The sequence below is a fragment of the Ovis aries genome, chromosome 19 (genome assembly GCF_016772045.2).
Source record: "Ovis aries strain OAR_USU_Benz2616 breed Rambouillet chromosome 19, ARS-UI_Ramb_v3.0, whole genome shotgun sequence".
NCBI lineage: Eukaryota > Metazoa > Chordata > Mammalia > Artiodactyla > Bovidae > Ovis > Ovis aries.
This window is the reverse complement of record NC_056072.1, coordinates 1,848,330-1,866,927: the sequence shown is the minus strand read 5'-3', so window position 1 is coordinate 1,866,927 and position 18,598 is coordinate 1,848,330. Positions and strand designations below refer to the sequence as shown.

Genomic DNA, 18,598 nt, shown 5'->3' with positions numbered 1-18,598 from the left:
TGGTGTGAGCTGTGTGAGGTCCCCAGCGATTGTAGCAGTGGTGAAGAGTGTGGACGGGCAGTGCTCCTCCTTGAAACACATTTTAAAATTAGACCGGTTTCCGTGTGTCTTAAAGGAACTTTTCTTCTTCTTTTTGCTATTTGCTCCAAATTTATCTATGGAACCCAACTTAAAATGGTCTCTGCATATATTTATTATAATGTTGACACTGATCTCGTTGTGTTAAAGTGCTTGCCTTTCATGGTAGTTACTAGCTATTACTGAATTCCTGATACATTAGAAATATTGAAAACTAATTCAGTGAATGTGTCTGTGATTGAATGCTATTATCTTTTACTTAAAATTCCCTAAATAAAGCATAAGAGCAAATAAAATTACATGTGGGGTAACTTAGGGGAAAGTATGTGGCCTGGTGGAAAGAGCCCAGGTTGTGAAGTCAGACAGTCTTGGGGGGGAAAATGATCAGCTCGCTTACCTTTCAGAGTTTCTTACGATGAGAACTGAAAATAATGTTTGTGAGTGGCCCCCTGAAAAGTGCATGTCCCTGTACGGGAAGCATCATGGTTTTAAATTCTGGCTTATCCACATACCAGCTGTGGGACCTTCGGAGAACTGCTTTCTTTCAGAGTCTAAGTTTCTTTTATATATTTAGGATAGTAATAACATCCTAGAACTGTTTTATCTTTTGTAAAATATAAAAATGTGATTGTAGTTAACTCGCTTGTTTCTTAAAAATATTTCTGATGTCTCTTGAGTGGGACTGTGTGGTTCCATCTCATCCTTGTTTTTTTTTTTTTTCTATTTTATACATTATTTTATTTAATTTTACACCATGAGTAGAACATTATTACATTTCAGGAATCGGGGGCTTGGAGAGGTTAAATAATTGCTGAAGTTCATTGCAGCCTTCCCTAGACAGTTCTCATGGTTCCATCAAATATAGGATTCTGTTAAGTTAAACATTTTTAATCTATTCCTTTTCAATTAATTTTTACGTAATGGACTCAAATTATAAACATAGTAGGGGAACTATTTCAATGCTTCATGCAGCTTTCGTTAAAATTGCCTTGTTTCTGTTGATATATTACTTTCATTTGAGTTTTGTGTGCTCTTTGTGTTCAGAATTGGGCTTTCCCTTGCGGTTCATTTCTCCACAAAGTATTTCCGATAAGATGTACTGCAGAAAACAATCACAGCTGCTATAGCAAAAGCATCTTCTGACTCATAAACATTATGAACTTAAAGAATTCACTCCTTTAATAGCTTTCCAGTACCAAAATATTACAAGTAGCTACAATTAAGGCAGGCATACATTTTATCCCATTAACTATGGTATAGTGTTATTTATTTATTTTTAAATTTTATTTTATTTTTTTAAAGTCTACAAGCAATAAATGCTGGAGAGGGTGTGCAGAAAAGGAAACTCTCTTACACTGTTGGTGGGCATGCAAACTAGTACAGCCACTATGGAGAACCGTGTGGAGAGTCCTTAAAAAACTGCAAATAGAACTGCCTTATGACCCAGCAATCCCACTGCTGGGCATACACATCAAGGAAACCAGAATTGAAAGAGACACGTGTACCCCAATGTTCATCGCAGCACTGTTTATAATAGCCAGGACATGGAAGCAACCTAGATGTCCATCAGCAGATGAAGAGATAAGAAAGCTGTGGTACATATACACAATGGAGTATTACTCAGCCATTAAAAAGAATACATTTGAATCAGTTCTAATGAGGTGGATGAAACTGGAGCCGATTATACAGAGTGAAGTAAGCCAGAAAGAAAAACACCGATACAGTATACTAACACATATATATGGAATTTAGGAAGATGGCAATGACGACCCTGTATGCAAGACAGTAAAAGAGACACAGATGTAAAGAACAGACTTTTGGACTCTGAGGGAGAGGGAGAGGGTGGGATGATTTGGGAGAATGGCATTGAAACATGTATACTATCATGTAAGAAACGAATCGCTAGTCTAGGTTCGATACAGGATACAGGATGCTTGGGGCTGGTGCACTGGGATGACCCAGAGAGATGATATGGGGAGGGTGGTGGGAGGGGGGCTCAGGGTTGGGAACTCATGTACGCCCTTGGCGGGTTCATGTCAATGTAGGGAAAAACCAATACATCTCATTCTTTATATCTTTGTTATGTTACAGGGTAAATTCCCCTGTTTATTTACTTTCAGGTCGTTTTTTCTGTTTTTTGCCAGTTCGAACAGTAAACATACTTGGCCTTATCTTTATATTTTGGTGTTTTCATTTCTGTGGAGTAGATAGCCAAAAGTGATATTGCCCCATAAAGGGTGTCGTCAGAATTGTAAGTTAATTCTTGTTGGCGTCCTCTTCAGAAAGTTCTGAGCAATTTACACCTTCCCACTAAACGCATGGGCCTGTCTCTGTGTGTTGCTGCCTCTGGCGACTTACTTTCCCCACTAATCTAATGGTTGAACCGCTAGTAAGAGTATTTGTTTCAGTATGTGGTTATTTATTGGCCATTTGTATTTCCTCCAAAGGGAATTGTTTGATTAGCATTCTTTGTCCATTTTGTATTCCTTTATTTCCCTGAAGAAGTTTCTTGTATTGGAAATACTCAGTGCCGTGTCTGTTACACTCCGTGTGTTTCCTCATGTTCTGGCTCGTCTCTTGTCTGCTTTAGACAAGTGTTGGACTTTTTTTAATAGAGTAAAAAATACCTATATCAGTCTTTTTCTTCATGGCTTCTAGTTTTTTCATCTTGCTAAAGAATGTGTCCCCACTCCAGTAATATAGAACACTACTCTCAGTTTTAAATACCTATTCTTCAGATTGTCTTTAATCCATTGTAATTTATTTCTGCCTGACATTTGACATAGACAGCTTCGTCAAGTTAGAGAACCGAGCCGTCCTCCCTGCGTTATATATTTCATCTGTTTCTTCGTTCTGTTTTGTCTGGCAAATATTTACTATATGGAATTGTTTCTGTTTTTGTACCATACTGTTTAGCTTACCATAGTTTCGTGGTATCCTGAAATATTTATTAGACAAAGTGCCCCCCCCTTTTTCCCCTTGATTTTATTGGAAATTCTACTTCTTATGGAAACTTCAGAATCGTTTAGTTCAGTTAAAAAGATAAACATAACCCTTTGGGATTCTGATTCGCTTTATAATTTCTGTATTCATATAGAAAGCTTTATTATTATTTTTCTTAGTATATTTATTTAAAGCCTACCCACCCAGGAGAATAGAGTGTCAGATTCTATGTCAGTGTCTTTCAGTAAAATTTTATAGTTTTTTAGATTAAATTTATTCCTATGTAGTTTATAATTTTGTCCTTATATAGGGTCTTTTTCTACCTCTGTCTCTAGTTATTTATTGGTAGTTTAGAGAAAAGCTGTTGGTGTTTATTTATCTTGTAACTGGCTGCTGTCAAATGAGTCTTTTAATTTGTGCTAATTAATGGGATCTATTGTATTTTAGGTACACAGCGATACCATCTACAAATAAATATTTACTTTGGGTTTTTAAAATTTGATTTCTTTGTTGCATTAGCTACAGCATACAAATTAATGGATTATCCTAGAGGTAGTAGAAACTTAAGACTCATGTAAACAGTGAACTCTTTAGTATTTTGAACTTTAATATGTTTGCTTTTGGTGTCTGGTCAATAACTTCATCATTTTTAGTCAGGTTCTTTTTATTCTTTTTTATTTTTTAAATGATGAAATTATCATAATGCATTTACAGGAGATTTAGAAAATGAACAAAATTATGTATTTCCATTATATATTACAATTACTTTTTTAAGTACATAAATTACGATTTTCAGTTAGAGTTTCAATATCAAACTCTCAAAAATTAGTAGAGTGAATAGACAGAAAAGCAGAAGGACATAGACCTGAAAAGCACTGGGAAGCAATTTGCCGTGATTAAGATTTGTACAATTTTCACACCGCAGCAGGCTGCAAATTCTGAGTCCTCATAGACTATGAGCCAGGAGACACTGGACCACATCCAGGAATATAAAGCAAAGTGCAAGAGTTTTATGGTTTAAAGGCACTGAAATCGTAGAGAATCTGTTCTCCTATTATGTTAAAAATCAAAATCAAAAGATGCTTGAAAATAACCCACGTATGTTCAAGTGCCATGTGACGTTTACCAGGGATCTTTGGCTTAGCCATTGAAAGCCTTTCAGTAAAAAGACTGGAAAAGCACAGAGCGTGATTAGAGAAGAAAGCATTTAAATTAATCAGAAATTAGTATTAAAGATACTTTAAAACCCACATGTAGGCAGGTTCTTCTTATTCTCATTATACCTAAGTCATGAAGAGACGGACTCGAGTAAATGTTTGAAAGCGTACTTTGAGTAATGGATCCTTTTCTGATGGTTCCGCCATTAGTCTTGATTCTGAATGAGATAGTATTTAAGTAATCCTAATCCTCCCAATTGTTGTGATTATTGTTATTTTCAGTTAGGACCTCCATGTAACGAATTTTGAGGGGATACAGTTCAGTCCATTATTAAAAGACAAGGAATGCAGAAGCAACAAAAGTAGAAATGAAGAGTCTGCGTGAGAAGATGTGTTCCTGTCTCGGACTTGACAGCCTGGGCCTTCCTCCTCCATGGTGAATCCTGAGACGGTCTTGTGCCAGTGTCTGTCCTCTCTCTTCCTCCACTTCCTTCCATAACATTCATTTTTAAACCCACAGTTCCCCGAGATTCTGCAGTTATTAGTCTAAGATTCCTGCCACTCAGGGCCCATTCATTTTGTTTGTTGTTTTTTTGTGTGTGTTTCATTTGTTAGGGGCCATTCGTTTTAAAGGCTCATATCTCTATTTATTCTAGCAAATCTCATAGTTTAATTTTTGATTACAATTTCCTTTAATCCGTTTTCTCTTTGCCCTTTTTGGAGCTCATATTATTTGGAAGTTGAGCCTTCTGAATTCATTGTTTGTCCCTCATCTTTAATGCTTTCCAGCCCTTCTTTTTGTTACACCGTTTGAGATGTTTCATCTTCTAAGCCTTTTATACAGTGAAAGTCTTTCTTTTTCCAGAGTTCGTTCTCTCTTGCTCTGTTTCTTGGTGCTAATGTAGTTGTTTATACTCGTTTTCTTTTAGTTGAAGTAAGACATAAACGTGGACCAGTGGTTAGTGTGACCAGTCAGCAGGAAGGGAACAAATGCGTGCTAGCTCTCACGTTAGGAAAGAGATGGGGTGTTGCTGGCACTCCAGTCACTCTCTCCTCCCTCCCGCTCTAAGATAACTCTGTCCCGACTGGAAGCACAAAGGACCGCTGTGCGTGTTTGGCTTTTTTCTCTGAGACCGTGTCTGTGAAATTCACCCCTGTTCCCGCCTGTGGCGGTGCCCCGTTTAGATCACTGCTCTGTGGAATCACAGTTTATGAATATGCCGCAGCCTGCCTGTCTGTGTGCTTGTTTCTGGATGCGTGGACCATTCCCAGTTTCATGCTAACTATGAGCAGTGCTGCTGTGAACATTCCTTTACGTGTCTTTGGTGCATGTATGTGTACATTTTTGTTGTATGTGCTGGCATGGATTTTCCCAAAAGTAGAGTCTGAGACAAAGTGTGGTGGTGGTGGTTTAGCAGCTAAGTTGTGTCCAACTCCAGACTGTCGCCTGTCAGAGTCCTCTGTCCATGGGCTTTCCCAGGCAAGGATACTGGAGGAGCTTGACATTTCCTTCTCCAGGGGATCTTCCTGATCCAAGGATTGAACCCAGGTCTCCTGCATTGCAGGCAGATTCTTTACTGCTGAGCCACTAGGGAAACCCTGCAGGCAATTTACTTGTAAACTGAGCCCATGAAGCAAGAGTGATGGACAGGGAATGAAAGAGGTGCAAGGGAGCCTCTGTGAGCATCAGCTGGAGATGGGCTGCTACAGTGAGGGGCTGGCGCCCAGCCCGGCAGGCTCTCCGAGGAGCCTTGTGGGCTGCCTGCCTGTCCTGTCAGAGCTGCCTGCCCGAGGGATGGGGAGGGATGCAGGGCATCTGCCGCTCCCCAGCACTCTTGCCTGGAAAATCCCGGGGACGGAGGAGCCTGGCGGGCTGCCGTCTGTGGGGTCGCACAGATTCCGACACGACTGAAGCAACTCAGCAGCAGCAGCAGCAGGCCTCACTGGTTAGGGGTAGCACCAGGGCATTCCCTCCATGTACTTTTGGGTAGTACGTGCATACATGCCTTTGAATGCTTTTTAACACAAGTTTTAAAATTTTAGGATTAACTAGAGGCCACATCTTAGAAGGCTTCATTATAAATATAGAACAGAATGTAAGTGTAAGTATTATCAGTCTTGTTATAAAAACAAATTTAATTGAAACCAGGATGTGGAAGGGAGAATGTAAGTGAAAAAGCTATATGTGGGTGAAAAAAAATCTTTTTTTTTTTGGTAGGATAAACAGATACTGTCTCAAATGGTACGTTATTTAAAATTATGATGGCAACTGTAGCTACTAGGAAAAGTTACAAGGCAGAAACAGAAAGTAGTTGATGTCTGGTGAGTGTAAGTGGGTTGCAAGGAATGCTTGTTCAGGAACAATTCAGTAAGACTTGAATTTTCTTTCATATACAGGTTAATGTAATAAATTATATTAAAATCTTAGTTTCCATATACTGATACAGAAGAATCTTTAGGATTTGTAAGTGGAAAAAAAGCAAGTTATACAACAGTGAGTTGTATGTAGCTCTGGTTTTGGTGAGTATTATGCACGTGTGCACACACACACACACATTATGCACGCGTGCGCACACACACACACACACGCACACGCTGCTAGATCGCTTCAGTTGTGTCTGACTCTTTGCGACCCTATGGACTGTCACCGGTCAGCCGCCTCTGTCTGTGGAATTCTCCAGGCAAGAATATAGGAGCATGTTGCCATTTCCTCTTCCAGGGATCTTCCTGACCCAGGGATTGAACCCAGGTCTCCTGTGGCTCCTGCGTTGCAGGTGGATTCTTTACCACTAGCCGCTGGGGAGTCTGCATGTGTGTGCACACACACACACACACACGCGCATGCATGCTTATATTTGTGTGATCAAGATGGAGAAAAGGTTGAAAATGGGGCAGAGAAACCAAGGGAATAAGTGAGACTGTTTGGACTCATGCAGATATATTTATTGCCGAGTGAAATAAGCCAGACACAGAATGACATAGCCTGTATGATTTTACGCATACTTGAAAATATACGTACATGAAGATATGAAACAGTCAAAAGCATAGAAGCAGAGCAGAATGGTGGTGCAGGGCCCAGGAGAAAGTGATGGCCAGGGACGCAGAGTGTGTGTGAGTGGCACACGCGGCGCCGTGCTGACAGCTCTCAGCACCGCATTGTGCACTTGGCACTTTTAAGGGTTAAGTGTTCTTACCACAGGCACACCCAGGGCCCTTGCAAATAATAATTGCAGTGCGGGGATCAGAGGAGACTTTTAGAGGCGACAGGTAATGGCAGTCGCCTTGGCGCTGCTGGTGGTCTCATGAGTGTGCTGTGCTGGGCCAGGTCGGCCCAGTCTGTCTGACGCCTTGCGATCCTATGGGCGGCAGCCCAGCAGGCTCCGCTGTTGCAGGGTTCTCCCGGCAGGAATCCTGGGTGGGTTGCCGTTCCCTTCTCCAGGGGCTCTTCCCGACCCAGGGATCCCGCGTCTCTAAAAGTCTCCTGCGTTGGCAGGCAGGCCACCTGGAGCCGCCGGGGAAGCCCTTCGTGAGTGTATACTTATTCCCAAATCCACTGACTTGTATTTATTAAATATGTTAAGCTTTTCATGTGTCAATCATACCTCAGTAGATTGGTTTAAAAGGAACATTAAGTATTCCTATAAGATAAAACTGAAAAATCTGTAATGGACCAGCCTGATTAAAATTTCCGAGTTTATATGTTGAATTTGTATCTTTATTTTGTCAAGAAAGTAGTAAACTAAAACTTACCTTACTTTTCTCTTTAACCTGTAAAACCTGATTTAAAGCTTTTAATTTGAATATTGGTTTAGTAGTGTCCAGGATAGCATCATAACAGCTAACATATTACAGAAATGGATCTTCTGTATTTTGAGGAAGAATAACAATTTGTTCTGCAATTTGGGAAGTTAAAAATATATGTGCACCTAATTCCTCCTTTTCTCCTGAGGCCTCTTAAGCTGCTTATTTCTCGGCCTCCCCTTCTTCTGCCCATGTCCCTGAGCTGAGGGCTCCTGTCACCCAGCACAGTGAGACACACACCACACCGGAAGATGAACCGCTTAATCCTAGAGGGAGCACTTTTTGTGGGCGGGAAGAGAGCTTGAGTCTGAAGGTCTGAGGGGTGCTGCTTTTAGCTGTTATCCTTATGAATATTTAACTTGGGGGTAAAATGATAATTAAAGCCACAATAGAATTTATTATTCCTGTTACTGATATATGATCACAATAAGTTGGTATAAATACAGCAATGGCGAAGAGGCAAAACTCTCTTCAGGTGAAAGCATATTTGATCTTTCCTGAAAATTAGATGAAATTAAAAGTTAGATTTAACTATGTTATTGAAAATTAATTCTCTGAAACACACATGAACACACACACACCCATTCCATATAGCGTTAGCATATGCTCTCTTTTTAATTAATGTAGAAAGGTTGAAGTTGAAAGCTGGTTGCTGCATTCCTCTTTCGGTATTTTCAGTTACAGCTGTGTGTGTTTATTACCTGGCAGATCTCTTATGCTCTGACCCTGTGTGAGCTGCAGTCATTAGCAGGAAGATTAGGTGACTTAGAGGACGGTGATTGGCTGCAGCATGAAAGCAACTTAGAGGGGTGATTTGTGCAAAGCACAGTGACCTAAATCAGGTATGTCCTTACTGCCCCTGGGCTCTGCGAGGGGCTTGCTGTAGTACGCTGTCAGAAACAAGGTGTTCACATACCACTATGGAAAGATTTCGCCTGAAGAAGTTACTTGTATGTACCTGCTTATGATCTTGTGTTTTACTTACAAACCAGTTTGAATCTTTCAGAGTGTAATAGTGAAGCTAGAAGAAATGTCAGGCTTATTAGCACTGGCTTAGAATAGTGATCATCATTCTCTGTGTCTTTGGCTGTGCAAGTCATCTGCTGAAAAGTAAATCCTTGCATGATGTTAGCAGTGTTGTAGCATTTTTAGTAATTATTCTGTAAAATATATTTTTTTGATTAGTTGGTATTACTTTAAGCGGTTTTATATGGCTAAGGTATTAGGAAAGAAATTACTTTGTCTTAATGGTTGAATATGTTTTGAAGCTAAGCTGAAGTATTTGAGAACTCTGAAATTGCTTTCCATGGTTAATAAGCATAATTGATGGGAGATGTTCCCTTCTGGGCTCTCTCTAGCCCTCCGTCTTACAGTGAAGAAATTACTTTGTGATGGGGATCGTCTGATGCTGTTGCAATAGTGGATTTTGTAAACCTCAGGTGTCAAAAGAGGAAATAGGCCGAGTCTACAACTGTATTGTTAAGTAACTGTTTAGAATTCCCTTTCCTTAATTTTATGCCTTTGGCATTTTGTTAAAAATCTCATTTTTGATCATTTGACCAAAACAGTACAAATTGTGGATTTTGCTTAAGTAACTATGAGAGGTAATAGTAAGGTCTGTTTGATACAATGCTTAGTTTTGTTTGATGTTGCTGGGCGTTCCGACTTGTAAATTGACGTTTGATTTTATAATGGGTTAATGCTGGGCTTTTTTGTTTGTAAACTGATGGATTAAATTCCACACTGTTAAGTGCCTTTCTATGTTTGACTGTTAATTGTGCTCACAAGGAAGTGTATCCCATGTAAATTTTTCAGCCCAGTGTCTTGTCCTTTGGAACACACACAGCAGTCACTGCATTTAACCAAGGGCAGGCCCTGCTTGGTGCTGAACAGACAGCGGTGAGTGGAACAAACTTGATTCCCTTCTGCTTGGAGCTGATTGTTCAGACTGGAAAAGTTAAGCAACTAGTTACATAAACATGTAATTACATGTTTAATAAATACTATAAAGGAGCACTGTGTGTTCTTGGCCTGTATAATAGTGACCTTGCCCTGTTGTCTCCTGGCTAAAGAACCACAAGTCCCTTAAGCTTTGTGTGTGTGTCAAACGAGAAGATTGAACTGGAAAAGTACGCCATACCTGTGGCGTACTGTGGTGTATGGATGGCGCCCCATCCATACCTGTGTAAGGCCTGGAATGGAGAAGATAATTCACTCACCCCTTGAAGTCTTATCATGGGGAGCCCCCCCCAGCTGTAAATTAATTGATAAGCTGGCAGTTTGATTATATTACACTTTTTGATTCACTGATGTAGCCCTAGTATCTGGAATGATGCTTAGGCACATAGTGTCCACTCAGTAGGTATTTTTTGAATAAATGGATGATCCAGGCTCCTAGTCATTATTTAAGGAAATGAGACTTCTCTGTTACGTTTTCTATCAGATCCATGGGGTCAGAGTTAATAATGAGGGAAAGGGTAGGCAAATAGACCATATTTGTGAGGGGTTTCCTGGCTCTTTCCTGTTGATTTTTCAGTGAAACTAATCCAGTGAAATTCTAAAAATGCCTAACCCCTGGCTGACCAGAACTGGGCAGTCTTGACGGAATACCTGCTACGCCTGCTGCTGTCCGGCTTCTCTGCATGTGTATTTTCTGTCTTTGCCTGTGCATTTTCCTTCCTCGTTTTCTGTGCATCTTAATTATTGATGGAGTTGGCATAGTTTTTTAAAAGCTCATTTCAGAATTAGATTTTATTATTCTCATTTCTGTTAATATGGAGAAGGCAATGGCAACCCACTCCAGTACTCTTGCCTGGAGAATCCCATGGACAGAGGAGCCTGGTAGCCTGCAGTCCATGGGGTCGCTAAGAGTCCGACACGACTGAGTGACTTCACTTTCACTTTCTGTTAATTTATATGTACTCAGTGGGCTCCCCAGGTGGTGCTAGTGGTAAAGAACCCGTCTGCCAATGCAGGAGACATACGAGATGTGGGTTCGATCCCTGGGTCGGGAAGGTCCCCTGGAGGAGGGGATGGCAACCCGCTCCAGTCCTCTTGCCTGGAGAATCCCATGGACAGAGGAGCCTGGTGGGCTATAGTCCATGGGGTTGCAAAGAGTCCGACAGGACTGAAGCGACTTGATAGCCTAAAGAAGTTTTTTCTGTGTGTTTTTGGTGAGTGTGCTGAATTAGAGCTGGAATGAAGATCCCCTCATAGCAACAGTGCCATGAGTGTTTGCGATTCGTAATCTCAGGTAGACCCTGAGGAGGCTTTCCATCTGTCTGTGGCTCTTGTGCTTTGTATTGAAGTTTCTGACAACGAAGCATCTACTGACAGTCTCCTTTGTTATTGGAGGCTGTCACGTGGCGACTTCATGCCTTACGCCTCTGTGAGTTCTGTTGCTCTTAGATTCTTTGACCTCTTCACTTTTTCCCTTTGTAACTTTCCTTAAAGCTCAGATTGTCTTTAGTGTTAATCATGATATGTGTTTGAAATAAAAATTTCTGAAGCTTTGTTCCAGTGTCGAAATCTACTCACTTCCTCCTCTGTCTGTTGACAAAGCATTTTTTTCAGGGCTTCACAATTATTTCTGTGGGAATCATGTGATTACCTGAGTTTAAAATTTGCCGTATTAAATTGCATAAACTTTCCGTATGCCTTTTACTCCTCTTCCACTTATTTTAGAGTAATGCGTTAATCAAAAATGCCAAATGAATTCTTGAGAAACTATGAATATCATTTTTTTGCTTTTTATCTTGTGAAATAGTAATCATTGATGATTTCCCCCCTTTAGATTAAGAAAGGTTATTTGCTTACTCTTAAGGTTTTTGCCCATAAATTTAAAGGTTTTTAAATATTAAGGTCAACTCTTGGTGATGGGTGGGATGAGTTTGGGAATATTTGGAAGACACTTGAGTTTTGTAGGACAACATTACTATTTATATATACGTTGTTAGATTGCCCTAGGAATCCTGGGAAAATATTCTGACATACAAATCAGGCTTTAGAGCACTACTTAACAGATTTAGAGTTGCTTATAATAGAGTGAGAGGATATAGTAACTTCACTGTTTACTTATGAATTGAAATGTGTATTTCCTTTTCTGAAGGATGAAAACAGTGTGAATGAAGTGAGAGTGGTCCCTCTAAGGTCTCCTAAAGTGGTTGAGGGCAGGAAGCAGTCTCTGTTGCAGTACGATTGAATATGTGAGGCTGAGGTCTGTAGCTGGAGAAGGCAGTGGCACCCCAGTCCAGGGCTCTTGCCTGGAGAATCCCAGGGACGGAGGAGCCTGGTAGGCTGCAGTCCATGGGGTCGTGAAGAGTTGGACACGACTGAGTGACTTCACTTTCATACACTGAAGAAGGAAATGGCAACCCACTCCACTGTTCTTGCCTGGAGAATCCCAGGGACGGGGGAGCCTGGTGGGCTGCCGTCTATGGGGTCGCACAGAGTCGGACACGACTGAAGCGACTTAGCAGCAGCAGCAGCAGCAGCAGCAGCAGAGGTCTGTAACGTGACCAGGGATGTGGTGGGCAGACTGGAAAACATGGATGGATGATTGGGCTCCACCTAAGCCACTGGGTCAGCATCTCCAAGACTGGGCACAGGAAGCTGAATTTTAACAAGCCCTCTCGGTATGTGTGAATTTATTAGATAGCATAAATCCTGAAAATTTCCTAACTAATACGGTTCTAGATCCTCGTAAGAGTTACTTGCCTTCTCTTGGCATTTCATCCTAGGTACTTAATGTACTTTCTATGAATAATTATCCTAGACGGCCGTAATACTATTTCAGGATACATGCTGAATCTTCACATCAGTTTTAGTGAGGAAATTAATAGATACTTGTTTCCGTAATTGTTAAGGTTTTCTAATTAGTCTAGTTTTAAAGCTGTGGGGCCAGTGAGAGGGTGTTTTTGGTCTCCTTTCTTTGATTGGGTGAAGTGCGGGCTCTCTGCGGCTGTGCCCTTGCGCTTGGCACGTTCCCATGGCGCCGCGCCCCACAGCTCCTTGCGGGGTGAGTGACCCTCGTAGGATGAGGACGAGGCGCGTGCGTGACCTGGCTTGCAGAAGATTGTATGTTTCAGTCTGCTTCTGCACTCACATGGCTAAAATAAAGCAATAAAAAAACAAAAGCAAAGCCCAGTGAGCTCAGAGGTCTGCCCCGACTGCCAGAGGTAACCAGCTTTGCTGCTCGCTCGCCTGTCTTTCCAGTGCCCGTTGCGCGTGCTCAGATAGCCCTCGTCTGGGGACTCCTGAGCAGAAGCTGTGACAGTGTGCAGTACGTGCAGTTCTCTGCCTCGTGGGTGTCTCGCTGTGTAATGGGTCTTAAATGTTTTCATGTCAGTGTATAGCGTCTTCGTGTTTTAGCAGCTCGGTATTCCAGAGAGCGTGCTGCCGTTCCTCTTTTAGGGACCCTGGGGGTGGTTTCCAGTGTTTTCCAGTTGCAAGCTGTAGTAAGTAACCTTGTACATATGTCAGTTCATATACAGAGAATTTAAACTTTCTGTGTGATCTTATGTGGATAATTCTTAAAGCTGTTTTCTTCTATGTTATACAGCAGATTTATTCTGAATAATTACCTTATTTTATAAATAAAAACTTTAAGCCATGGCAAAATAATTTTCTGAAGATTAGAGTCAGACAAGCTTGTATTGACACCCTTATTCCTTTTTATTCTTCATTTATTTGCGCTTTCCCAGTGCCTTGGATTTGTTTCATTCTAGGCAGGCTTTATAAGGACTGGCTTGTTGGCTTACTCGTCTGAGGTTAAGAATGAAAACAGTTTGATGTCGAGGTGGCTCTTGGCTTTTGCTATTTTTAGTTTTCCACTATGTTCTTGAAGTTAAAAAATGAAGGAGCGTTCTTTTCCTAGATGCAGATTTAAAAGTAACTGACACGTTAAATTGAAACTTGAATTTGTTATTTTTAAAAATTACCAAAATTGCATGTTTATTGTAACGGGAAAGTAAACGCTGTAGGATTGTCTGTTTCTGTGACACAGTGTCAGTGGCTTGATGTTTAGCCTTACAAATAGTTGCTATTTCCATGCATTTTTTGTATATATTTTTAAAAGGAGCAAAGTAAAACTGTATTTCATATGGTATAGTAACTTAGTCTGTGGTAAGCATTATCTGGCTTAAAGCATTATCCTAAGATGGTAGAATTTAAAATGAGGTATATTTGCTTCAGAAATGCATTTCTACCTTGAAATATCAATGACTTCATTCTGAGGGATTTTTAAGATCTAGCCATGTGCACCCTGCATTTTTTAAGCAGTTTTATTGGTTTATTTATTTGCCTGCACCAGGTCTTGGTTGTGGCATGTGGGATCTTTGATCCTCACTGCGGCATGCGATATTTTCGTTGTGGTGTGTGAGCTCTAGTTCCCCCACCAGGGACAGAGCCGGGGCCCCCTGTAATGGGGGCGCAGTCTTAGCCACTGGACCACCAGGAAGGTCCCTGGACCCTGCTGACTTTGTTGAATTACTTGCACTATGTTGAGATAGGTAGTGTGTGTGCCTACTTAATATTTGCCTTTAAAACTATTTCACAGTTGTTGGAAAGGAGATAATGTTTTTAAGGGAAGGGAGCAATACAGATACCTGCTCCCTGCCTTTTTTTTTTTTTTTTTTAACAGTGTTAAGTGTTGTAATTTTTCCAGACCTCAAAAATTTTAAATTTAGTTTATTTTGCAAGTTACCTGTGAAAGCATTCTCATTGAAAACCCAAACATTAACAATAAAATAATACTCTCACTTGGCTTTCAGTTGCTTACTCAAGGCTTCACAGAGTCTAAGGAAAGCAAAGTGGGTAAGCTGGGAGAAGATGAGTTTTCAGACATTCTCTGTGTTACATGCCCCCCTTTTCACACGTGGCAGTATTTTTCCATGGTAGATGTTCAGAGGTCAGAGAATATGCGTGTTTTAAATAAATACTGTAAGCTTGCCCAACCTCAGCTGCTTCTGTGTTAGCTAATCATCAGTGGCACATCTAAACGTGTGCATGCATCTTTGATAGAAATAAGAGGTTATTATTGTTGTTAGGGATGAGAGAAAAAGTGTATTGTTTTGCTTCCTTGGCAGTTCTTATGAAATGGAAGTTTGGAATGGGAGCAGTTAATCCCTTTTAGAATACTCAGAGTGTTTGCTACCTCTTGGATCATACAACTCCTGTCTTTTGTTTAAGAACAGAGGTGGCTTCTTTTTTTGTATCTCCCTGCATGCTTAGTGGCTAAATCGCATGAGCTCATCGGAGGGAACTTAAAGGTTTCGTGAGTGTGGCATGCCTAATGGATGGCTGATTTACTGGTTCTTCATTCTTGTATGTGTTTCCTGCTTTAGCCTCTGCTCATTTCTAGAGGAGTGTGACTGCTGTGAGTTAGTTTAATCACACATACAGTCTTCTTTAAACTTAGTTCATTACATGAAAATGTATCATGGTCTACATGGCCTGCCCCCCAATTCTTTACATATAAATCCTTAGCAAGTTATTTAACTTACGAGTTTCATGTATTGAATTGAATCCCAGTCCTTTAGAGTCATATACCTCTTGGTATCCAGGTTTGTTTGATTCTGCAGTTTGGATATCTAGCCTCCCTCCAGAAATTAAGTTTGGATATTGAGATCTGTGTTTTCGTAATATACTGTGTCTGTTTCTGAGTTTTGAGTAGCAAGTAGTGAGGGTTTGGATAGCAGTGAATTTATTTGAAAATTTAATCAAATTGATTCAGTTCCTGAGTTTTAAGATATGAGAATTAGGACACTGAGAGTTTAGATAGCCAGGAAATAGTTGTATATAAATTTCCTTTGTATGCACTGAATAAAAAGCTATACCCCAAAGTAAGATATTTTAAGGTCAAGAGTTGGATGAGACCTTGAAAGATCATTTTATCCAAGCAAACTCCAGTTTTGGTCCTTTCTGAAACACTGATCCTTCAGGTGATGCTTGGACATGGAAAGTGATGAGAAGCTGACTGTGTGATGTGTCCTTCTGATCTGTTGCTCTAAGTGGAGAGGAGGCGCAGGGCAGTTAGAATAGCCACAAGGGCCATGGGGATGGTTGGGAGCTTGTCTTCCTGCGGAACTTGAAAAATATAATCTGATGGGTAAAATAACTTTCTTCTGGGAAACTAATAGTAAGTGGAATACTAACAGGGTTATAATTAATATTATTTTATTCGTATTCAATTCTCTTATATTCATTTGCCTCTCTTGCCTACAAAGTTATCATTTAAAGCTTAAGAACCTTCAGAAAGAACAGATCACTTATTTCCTTCTTGAAGGCTTTTTTGCCAACCCTCCTGCTTCGTGCTGTGCTTAGTCACTCAGTCTGGTCGGACTCTGCGACCCCGTGGGCTGTAGCCCGCCAGGCTCCTCTGTCCATGGGGATTCTCCAGGCAAGAATACTGGGGTGGGTTGCCGTGCCCTCCCCCAGGGGATCTTCCTGACCCCGAGATCGAACCCAGGTCTGCCGCACTGCAGGCAGATTCTTTACCATCTGAGCCACAGGAAAGCCCAAGAATACTAGGGTGGGTAGCCTATCCCCTCTCCAGCTGATCTTCCCCTCTCAGGAATTGAACTGGGGTCTCCTGCATTGCAGGCAGATTCTTTACCAGCCGAGCTACCAGGGAAGCCTGGGAGGAGTGTAGTGCTCTAATTTTGTCTGAACAGAAACATCGTCCATTTCCTGGTGCCCATCTTCTTGCTCATTGCCCTCTTAATTGCACCCAGCTCCTTTCTGCTCCTTTCTGGCTTTTTGGCCCTTTCTGGACATCCTTTTCTTGCATTCATCCCTTGCTTTGATCCTCTGACAGAGGCGCTGTGGGACGGGGTCTCTCCAGGGTGGGTCTGTGCTGAATGAGGTTCCGTGTTCTGGATTCCTGTGTACTACACACGTTCACGCTCGATGAAGGGATCCAGGTTACGCTCGAAGTTCAGACAGGCCTTTATGACATCAGTCAGCTCTTCCTCAGAATCTCTGTCTGCCTTTTCAAAACCTCAGTGTCATCCTCTGTCGTGTATCCCAGACCCAGGTTTGCTGAGCACAGGAGGGTCCTTGTGCCCCGTCCCTGCTCCATGTACTCTGCTCTCCATCTCCGTTACCTGAGGCTGAGCAGATTTCCCTGAGGTGCCAGAAGTGGCAGGTGGTGCCCCCCTTGTCGGCCTTGCCCACAAGAGGGGGTGCACGGTGGCCCTCAGGAGCTGTGCTGGGAGGTCTGGGGGGCCGAGCAGTGGGGGTGCACTGTGGGTCTCAGGAGCTGTGCTGGGAGGTCTGGGGGGCCGAGGAGTGGGGGTGCAGGGTGGCCCTCAGGAGCTGTGCCGGGAGGTCTGGGGGGCCGAGCAGTGGGGGTGCACTGTGGGCCTCAGGAGCTGTGCCGGGAGATCAGGGGGACTGTGGAGTGGGGGTGCACTGTGGCCCTCAGGAGCTGTGCCGGGAGGTCTGGGGGGCCGAGCAGTGGGGGTGCACTGTGGGCCTCAGGAGCTGTGCCAGGAGATCAGGGGGACTGTGGAGTGGGGGTGCACTGTGGGCCTCAGGAGCTGTGCCGGGAGGCCTGGGGGGTCATGGATTGGGGGTGCACTGTGGGCCTCAGGAGCTGTGCCTGGAGGTCTGGGGGGCTGTGGAGTGGGGTGCACTGTGGGCCTCAGGAGCTGTGCCTGGAGGTCTGGGGGGCTGTAGAGCTCACCTGTGGGGGAAGGGGCTTCTGCCATCTGTCTGAGCCAGTGACACAGGATCTTGTGCACACTGAGTTCATGATAAGTAGTTTATGAGTATTCTATCATGTTCCTTTGAAAGTTAAGTTAGAAGTCGAGAAGCGACAGTAAAGCTGAAATTTTCTTTTAAGAATAGTCTGTGTGATGTATTACAGTAAATATGGTTAGTCTTTTTGTTGAGCAGAAAAGTGGAACAAAACTGTTCACAGCTCAAAGGTGGACTGTCCTTAGAGGCTAAAATTTGAGTTTGGCTTTTCCTTTGTAGACAGAAAAAAAGTTCTTACAACTTTGGTTCTTAGTGATTTACAATTGAAAGTGAAACATGTTAAGTCTATGGACTTATTTTTGACCATTGTACATTTAACCATAATCCAGTATCCAGTACTAATATAGGTGATTTAAGTGGGATTCTTTCTGTCTAGAATACCTAAAAGCAAAAAAAAAAAAAAGTGTTCTATATTGATATCTAAGGGTTTCCCTCAAATACGATTCTCTGTAATTTCTGATTAACTTCTAATTTCTGAGAGTCATTCCACTGAAGTGAATATGTGTACCAGTTACTTAGTAATTTCCATGGAAGCCCAGAAAATCTTTGTCATTTCAGTTCTTTCCATGAGACTTTAAATGGTCTTCTGTGGATTAAAAAAAAAAACCTATAAACATACTTTTAAAAGAATGTAGTTAGCCACAATATGAATTCAGTTCTTTGACAGGAAGGTCCTCTGTTACATATTTCTGGCCATCTCAAATAACACACCTAGCAGTAGGCCCTCGGTGTATATTGATTTCATGAATGAATGAGAATAATTTCTTTTTAGGGTCCTGATGAAGAAGCTGTTGTGGATCTTGGCAAAACCAGCTCAACTGTGAACACCAAGTTTGAAAAAGAAGAACTAGAGAGTAAGT

The 18,598-nt window shown here is 41.8% G+C and overlaps 1 protein-coding gene across 18 annotated transcripts in view; it reads left to right on the top strand.

Annotated features, from left to right (window-relative positions):
- The window catches only part of SLC4A7 (solute carrier family 4 member 7), a 124,862-nt gene that overhangs the window by 24,490 nt on the left and 81,774 nt on the right, over window positions 1-18,598 (top strand). For all 18 annotated transcript variants that reach the window (XR_009597328.1, XM_060402059.1, XM_042235762.1 and 15 more), the window contains one exon: window positions 18,511-18,592. Coding sequence is in view for 15 of the 18 variants with exons in the window: in XM_042235762.1 (XP_042091696.1) it covers window positions 18,511-18,592 (82 nt within the window). In the remaining 3 variants the exon portion in view is untranslated. The remainder of the gene's footprint in view (window positions 1-18,510; window positions 18,593-18,598) is intronic.